General features: G+C 34.9%; 1 protein-coding gene across 1 annotated transcript in view; it reads left to right on the top strand.

The window, feature by feature from the left end:
* LOC144245678 (ubiquitin carboxyl-terminal hydrolase 9X-like) overlaps positions 1 to 8,960 on the top strand; it is a 137,960-nt gene that overhangs the window by 48,929 nt on the left and 80,071 nt on the right. The window contains 3 exon segments of the mRNA XM_077781009.1: positions 3,289 to 3,414; positions 4,236 to 4,361; positions 4,821 to 4,990. Of these exon segments, the coding sequence (XP_077637135.1) occupies positions 3,289 to 3,414; positions 4,236 to 4,361; positions 4,821 to 4,990 (422 nt within the window).

The raw sequence follows: 8,960 nt of genomic DNA on the forward strand, positions 1-8,960 counted from the left end.
TTACTGAGAAGACACATATACTGAAGCTTTTTAAATAAAATAGGGGTGCCTGGGTTGCTTAGCTGGTTAAGTATCCGATTTTGGCTCAGGTCATGATTTCACATTTTGTGGGTTTGAGCCCTGCATCGGGCTCTGTGCTGACAGCTCAGAGTCTGGAGCTTGCTTCAGATTCTGTGTCTCCCTCTCTCTCTGACCCTCCCCTGCTCATGCTGTCTATCTCTTTCTAAGAAACAATTTTTCTGTAAGAAAAAAAAATTTTTTCTTTAATGTTTTATTTATTTCTAGGAGAGAGAGAGAGAGACAGTGTGAGCAGGGGAGGGTCAGAGAGAGAGGGAGACACAGAATCTGAAACAGGCTCCAGGCTCTGAGCTGGCAGTCAGCATAGAGCCCGACGCGGGGCTCGAACCCACGAACCGCTAGATCATGACCTAAGCGAAAGTTGGATGCTCAACCAACTAAGTCACCCAGGCGCCCCTAAAAAAATTTTTTTAATAAATAAATACATACATACATACATACATACATGAAATGAGATTTTCTCTAAAATATTTCTGGGGAGGTGTGGTCAGAGCTAATGAGTTGGAGATAAAGTGGAAATAAACTCTTATAATTATTGAAGCTAAATAAAAAGTTCTTTAAAGTAATTTATATTCTTTTTCTTTTGTTTTAATTCTTTAAGTGTTTATTTATTTACTTTTGAGAGAGAGACAGAGAGGGCAGGGAACAGGCAGAGAGAGAGAGAGGGACAGAAAGAGAATCTCAAGGAGTTTGTACTGCTGTCAGAACCCAATGTGGGGCTCGAACTCCTGAACCGTGAGATCATGACCTGAGCCAAAACCAAGAGCTGGACACTTAACTGACTGAGCCACCCAGGCGCCACTGTATTCTTTCACTTTTCTGCTTGTAAAAGGATTACAAGACAAATAGTTTTTCTATATAAGTAAATTTTAAAAAGAAAATTGTAGTACCCTTAATCTAAGTTTGATGCTTTATTTGTGAGTTCTGTGCATGTTTACATAAAAACAGGTAGGTTTTTGTCATAATCCTTTCCTTATTAGCTTAATNACCCAATGTGGGGCTCGAACTCCTGAACCGTGAGATCATGACCTGAGCCAAAACCAAGAGCTGGACACTTAACTGACTGAGCCACCCAGGCGCCACTGTATTCTTTCACTTTTCTGCTTGTAAAAGGATTACAAGACAAATAGTTTTTCTATATAAGTAAATTTTAAAAAGAAAATTGTAGTACCCTTAATCTAAGTTTGATGCTTTATTTGTGAGTTCTGTGCATGTTTACATAAAAACAGGTAGGTTTTTGTTTTAATCCTTTCCATACTAGCTTAATGAAGTATATAGCAATTTTACTTATCTCTTTATACCTTTAATGTTTTATTTCAAAAATGTGCTGTTAAAAGGTGTACCTAATACTAAATTGCAGGTTGTACCTAAATTGCAGGTTGCTCACATTTTAATATGGTACTAAATGCAAAGTTAGTATTAAAAACATGTTTATTATAAGGACCCCTGGGTTCCTTAGTCAATTAAGCATCCAACTCTGGCTCCACCAATGATCTTGATCATGGACTCAAGCTCTGCATTGTGTTCTGCTGACAGCTTGGAGCCTAGAGGCTGGTTCGTGAATTCTGTGTCTCCCTATCTCTGCCTCTCCCCTGCTAGTACTCTGTTTCTTTCAAAAAAATAAAAACATTTAAAAAAATTAAAAATGTTTGTTATATAATTACCTATAATATAAAGAAGAGGGTTATAATTTGAGAATTAGAATAGCTATTGATTAAAGTTAATTCTGGGAAATTTTCTGTATAGATTTAAGAAAAGTGCCATGAGATTTTACTGACTTAAAAAAGTCTAATTGTTAAAATTGAATTTGCATTTTTAAGATACTTTTTAAAGTTTGTTTATTTTAAAAGCATACAAGCAGGGGAGGAGGAGAGAGAATAAAGACTAAAAGGGAAGTAATTAGGTGGTTATAAATTTAAAAATTTGAGAGAAATTGAAGGTGTATTTATGTGGTACCTTCATTTTTCTCAATCATACCATGACAGGAACAGCCAGGAGCATAGGGAAAAGGTTTATCTGGAAAGACATAAAAGATTACTCACAGCCAGGTCATTTATCTTCTGCAATTTAACGTGAACTCTGGGGCTCCTGAGTGGTTCAGTCACTTAAACGCCCCAGCTCTTGATTTCGGCTCAGGTCATGATCTCACAGTTGTGAGAGCCCTGCATTGAACTCTTTGCTGGGCATGGAGACTGCTTAAGATCTTTCTCTCTCCTCCTATCCTCTCTTACTCCCCACCACACTTGCTGTCTTTCTGTCTCTCTCTCAAGAATAAAAAGTAAATTCAGTTGTAGAAATAATACTCATCTAAGAGTTGATTTTATAGTTGACGTTGTCACTGCAAAAGGTTACTAAGAGAAGTTATTGCCTCCGGTGTTGGCAGTCTGAAATGCCTTTTATGCAGATCACTGTAAGTTGTACAGTGAATAAGTTGAAGGATTACATTCTAAGAGAGTGGTGATGCCTTACACCACTCAGAGTAGCTAAAATAAGCAAATCAGAGGACTCTAGATGCTGGCAAGGATGTGGAGTTTCCTCAGAAATTTAACAGTAGAACTCCCCTATGACCTAGTGATAGCACTCCTAGGTTTTTGCCCAAGGGACATGGGAGTGCTGATGCATAGGGGCACATGGACCCCAATGTTCCTAGCAGCACTCTCAACAATAGCCCAAACACTGAAAGAGCCTAAGTGTCCATCAACAGACGAATGGATCAAGAAGATGTGGTTTATCTATACGATGGAATATTACATGGCAATGAGAAAGAATGAAATCTGGCCATGGGTAGCAACATGGATGGACCTTGAGGGTGTTAGCTGAGTGAAATAAGTCAGGCAGTGGACAGCTACCATATGTTTGCACGTATAGGAGGATTAGGAGGAACTTAACGGAGGACCATGGGGAAGAAGAAGAGGGACAATAGTTGAGGAGAGGGAGGGAGGCAAACCATGAGAGACTCTTGAATGCTAAGAACAAACTGAGGGTTGATGGTGGAGGGGGGTGAAGGGGAGTGGAGCATGGAGCAGGGCACTTGTAGGGGTGAGCCCTGGGTGTTATATGGAAACCAACTTGAAATTTAAACTATGAAAGAAAAAAAATAAGAGTGTGGTGATGGATGAGTAGCAGAGTTAGGTCTTTGTTATGTGCAGAATTTTGAAACTGCTTACATGTAAGGTTTTTACTCCCAAGTAAAAATGTTGACATTTACAGATCAACCAAGTTACTCATGATCAAGCAGTGGTGCTACAAAATGCTCTTCAAATCATTCCTAACCCATCATCTGAGTGCATGCTTAGAAATATATCTATACGTCTTGCCCAGCAAATATCTGATGAGGTTAGTATAAGTATTTAAAAGCTTAAGGGTGTTGAATGGTTTATTTTTCATTTTTCTTGACACAGTACTTAAAAATAAGTGGAAGATTATAATAATTTAGAATTAAATATCTGGGACCATAACCTCTGTTTTATTTTAGCTTAAGTTTCTTGAAATTGTATTTAATGTTCTCTATTAATATTAAGTCTTTAGAAAATACTTTTTAAAACTTTTTAAACGGGTTACTTGTATAATTTTTATATTGAATGAACTAGTTCAAAATCAAACATATGGTGAGTTTAAAGTAATGATACAATCAAGAAAACAGTATTTTCATCAACATCATCAGTTTTCTGCTCTGACCTACAAAGAACTGCTTTGTTTTTTGTCATTACAGAGTAGTGCCCAGTCTCTTAAATTTTGCACAAATGGGATCATATTGTGTACTGTTTTGAAAGTTCACTAAGTCACACATGCTTTCATAGGGTGTTTCTGTTTTTTTTAAATCCATGTAGACATGTAGTAATGAATGGCTGGGTAATTTGGTTTTCTTGTGTTGAAAAATTCTAAAAAATATGTAATGAGCCACATTAAATCTTAACCTGAAGCATAGTTAATCTGTAGCAAAGAAACGTGTTTTTGCTTCATCTGCATATAATTTAAGACTTAGAGTAAAGAGTTTGAAAAATGGGACCAAGTCTACTTTACACACTAAGATAGTGTATAGCATATTTGTGTTAATTACAGCCACTTACACTACTGCTCATAAAGAGAAATATTTTGTTTTCTGATTATTTCAGTTTATATTTTGCCAGCATTTTTAAGTATTCATTTTCTTTCAGGCTTCAAGGTATATGCCTGATACATGTGTAATTAGAGCAATACAAAAAATCATCTGGGCATCCGGATGTGGGGCCTTAGAACTGGTATTTAGCCCAAACGAAGAAATCACAAAAATGTATGAGATGGTAAGAATTATGACAAAACTGGGGCGCCTGGGTGGCTTAGTCGGTTTGGTTAAGCGTCCACCTTTCGCTTAGGTCATGATCTCACGGTTTGTGGATTCGAGCCCCACATAGGGCTCTGTGCTGCCTGCCAGCTCAGAGCCTGGAGCCTGTTTCAGTCTGTGACTCCCTCTCTCTCTGACCCTCCCCTGCTCACACTGTCTCTCTCTCTCTCTCTCTCCTAGAAATAAATAAAACATTAAAAAAAGAAAAGAATTATGACAAAACTATATTCCTTTTATGGAAATGCTAATTGTGCATATCACTAAATTTTCATCATTTCTGGGATCTTTAAAGACCAATTCATTTGTATCTAATAACATAAAGTAAACATTGCTGTAATTAACATAAGAATATATAATTTTGTTTTGAAAGTAAAACACTTCAATGTATCTTAAGTTTACAAGTAATTTTACTTTACAGATGACCAGTGCAAGCAGTGAGCCAGAACTGGAGGATGAACAAGTTTGCTGTGAAGCATTGGAAGTGATGACATTATGTTTCGCTCTAATTCCAACAGCCTTGGATGCACTTAGTAAAGAAAAGGCTTGGCAGATATTTATCATTGACTTACTGTTGCACTGTCCTAGCAAGTAAGTGATTTTCTTTTTCTCATTCTAGAAGAAAGCAGACCTTATTCGTTCAAGCAGAAATAAGTTAGTTTTGATTATAATTTACTTCAGAAGTTAAGGACGGAAGCTTTGGTTGTTTACTTAACACTTTGATGTTTAGGAAATTTCATATGAGTTTCACTGAACCCAAATGGACAGTTCAGTGACCTTAAGACTTTTAAATAAAGTGTTGTGCAGTCATCACCACTATCTCTTAAATTTTTCATCCTCCAAATAAGTGTTTTTTAAGTGGTAATTCCCATTTTCCAAACCACCTAGCTCCTGGTTACCTCTGATCTACATACTGTCTCTGAACTTGCCTGTTCTAAGTATCTCACATAGCAGGAATCACAGAGTATTAGACCTTTTGTGCTTTTATGGTTTTAGTTAGCATAATGTTGTAGAAGTTCATCCATGTTGGAGCATACTCCAGAATTTCCTTATTTTTTAAAGCCAATCCACTGTCTGTATATATACTGTGTTTTTACTTGCACATTCATCAGTTGATGGGTAATTGGATTGTTTTCACATTTGGCTGTTGTAAATAAATAATGCTACTGTGCTAATTGCTGTGAACCCAGATACCATGCTCTGTTCTTTTAAAAATGTGCCTGAAAATAGATATGCTAGTGACCTGGTAGGTCATTTAGGGGAGCCTTTGTGATTCAGTAGGTTAAGTATCTGTCTTCGTCTTAGGTCATGATCTCCCTTTCTGTGAATTCGACCCCCGTGTTGGGCTCTACACTGACAGCTCAGAGCCTGGAGTCAGCTTCATGTTCAGTGTAAACCGCCCCCCTCCCCATTTCCCTCCACCCCCAGCTGATATGCATGCACTCCTGCACTCACTCTCTCTCAAAAGAAAAAAAATTAAAATTTTAAAAATTAGATAGATAGGTAATTTGTGTTGTTAAATATGCATGCACTCCTGCACTCTCTCAAAAGAAAAAAAATTAAAATTTTAAAAATTAGATAGGTAATTTGTGTTGTTAATATGAATTTTAGCATAGGTTTTCCACATTTCAGCTATAAATACACTTGGAATTTTGAACAAGATTACATGAAATCAGTAGATCACTTTGAGTAGTATTTGTATCTTAATAATATGAAGTCTTTCAGTACATCAACACGTGTTGTCTTTTATTTAGATCTTTAATTTTCTTCAGTATCTCCCTTCCACCTTTTTAATTACATTATTTATTTTTGGATGTTCTATACTTTTTGCTGCTTTTGTGCATGGAATTGTTTTCTTAACTAATTTCTTATTTTCTTTTTGGATATTCATTGCTGAGGGTATAGAAATGCAAGTAATTTTTGTATTTTGATTTCATACTTTACAGTGTTGCTGAATTCAGCTTCTTTATGAATTCTTCAGGATTTTAGTAGTATATGAAATCACATCATTTACAAATATAGTTTTACTTCCTCTTTCCCAAGGTTGATGTTTCATTTGCCTTTTCTTTGCCTATTTTGAATAGAAGTGGTGATAATGACATTTTTGTGATGTTCTGATACAGAAAGCTTTTAGTCTTTAGTCATTGATGATGAGGGTAAGTCAAAGCTTTTTGTGTATGATCTTCATCCTTTTGAGAAATTTCCCTTTATTTTTTGGTCATTAAATGATTTTTATCATGAAAAGGTTGGAATTTATTGAGGCTTTTTCCCTGAATCAATTGAAATAGTAACAGGATTTTTCTCTTAATTGTATTTATGTGATGTATCAAAAATACTGATTTATATATAAAATCTCTTGCATTATTGGAATAAATCTCACTTGATTGTGATGTATAATATTTTTAATATACTTATGAATTTAGTTGCTCATATTTCATAGAGGATATTTATTTTTTATTATGGTAAAAATATAGAACTATAATTTTCTACTTATATTTACAGTATTGCACAACAGAGGTCTAGGAATTTTTCATCTTGCAGTAGTGAAACATCATACCCACTAAATGCTAATTTCCCCCCACCACATTGCATTACTTTGCTTTGGCAAACATGTTTTTACTTTCTGTTTCTGCAGTTTTTGACTACTTTAGATACCTTGTATGATGGGAATCATGTAGTATTTGTCTTTATGTCACTGAATTAATTGTTTAACACACTCTTGTGGAGATTCTTCCATGTTGAACCATTTGATAGGATTTCCCTCCCTTTTTAAGGCTGTATAAAATTGCACTGTATATATTATCACATATTCTTTATTCATTCATCTGTTGATAAACATTTCTTTTGCTTGCATCTCTTGGCAATGGTTAACAATTCAGTGATGAACATGAATGTGCAAACATCTCTTAAGAGCCTACTTTGAATTCATCTGCATATATACCCAGAAGTGGGATTACTGGGTTATTGTTAATTCTGTTTTTAAATGTTTGTTTATTTTTGAGACAGGGAGAGCGTGTGCACAGGGGAGGGGCAGAGAGAGAGAGAGAGAGACAGAATTCAAGCTGTCCTTGCAGTGCCCTCTGCAGGGTCAAACTCACAAACTGTGCGATCATGACCTGAACCAAAGTGAGACATTTAACCATCTGAGCCATTCAGGTACCCCAGTGAATTCTATCTTAAAAATTTTGAGGAATCTCAATACCATTTTCTTAGTCAGTGGATCGTTTTACATTCTCACCGAGATGGGACGATCATTCTAATCTTTTCACAAGTTTCATAACAGCTCTTAATATTGATAGTGTTCATCCTACTGGATGTAAAGTGACATTTCATTGTGTTTTGATTGGTATTTCACTTAAGAGTTCCTTTTTATATGCTAATTGGCATTCCTGAGAATGTTTCCACTTATTTATATGCTTATTGGTCTTAGTATATCTTTGTTAGGCTTTGTTATCAAGGTGATTTTCATGTTATGGAATAATTAGGAACTCTCTCCCTTTGAATTATTCCAAAAAATTACTGATTTGTTTCATTTCTTCATCAGTGTAATTCATCATTGGACTATTTCTATTCCTTGGCTTTTTTGTTGTTGGGGATGTTTTTTGAGAACTGTTTGGATTCCCTTCCTTGTTACAGATCTATTCATTGATTTCTAATCTAATTTTTAAAATATCTTCTACTTTGAATCTAATTTTCTGTTCATTTACTACTATTTTCAGGTTGGAAGCTTACGTTAATCATTGGAGGAGCAGGTCTTCCTTTCTTTAATAAGTATGTGCTGTTGAAAGCACTGCTTTTGCTTACCCTACAAAATTTTGATGAAATATATTTTCTATTTCATTCGATTTAAGTGAATAGTTTTTAAATAGCTATTAATTTTTTCTTCCTTGACCCATGTGTTATTTAGGNCTCTCTGTTAATTGATTTTTAATTCCATTTTGATCTGAAATACACTTTATATGATCATTCTTTTAAATGTTTTAAGAATGTTTTATATCCCAGAAATTTCTATCCTATAATATTCACTGTCAGTTCTGAGATTAATATATATTCTGCTTTCGTTAGATGAAGTATTTTCTAGATTTTCATTGTATACAGTTAATTGATGATGCTCTTCCATTCAGCTGTGTCATTATTCACTTTCTTACTGATGGATCCATCAATTACTGGTAATGGTGTACTGAAGTCTCCAGCTGTAATAATGAATCTTTCTGTTTCACCATGAATTTTTATGAACTTCTACCTCATGTAATTTTGTGCCATTGTTAGTTGCATAAATAATGTGAATTATTGAGTGTTGTTATTGAGTGCTCATCTTTATTTCTAATAACTTTACTTGCTCTATATCTCCTTTGTCTGAAATTACAATTCTGTNAAAGTGCTAAAATTAACACTGGAAAAGACTAGTCTGTGGTTTTTGATACATTATAATTTTAAGGAAAAGTTTTCTTGAAAAAACAAAACCAGTTCTTTAATATTTTAAACTGACCTGCTGTTTTTCTTTTTAAAACTTTTCCCCAGCTTTTCTGAGGTATATTTGATAAATAAAAGATAAATGTGT

Source organism: Crocuta crocuta, unplaced genomic scaffold (assembly GCF_008692635.1).
Source record: "Crocuta crocuta isolate KB4526 unplaced genomic scaffold, BGI_CrCroc_1.0 scaffold2088, whole genome shotgun sequence".
NCBI lineage: Eukaryota > Metazoa > Chordata > Mammalia > Carnivora > Hyaenidae > Crocuta > Crocuta crocuta.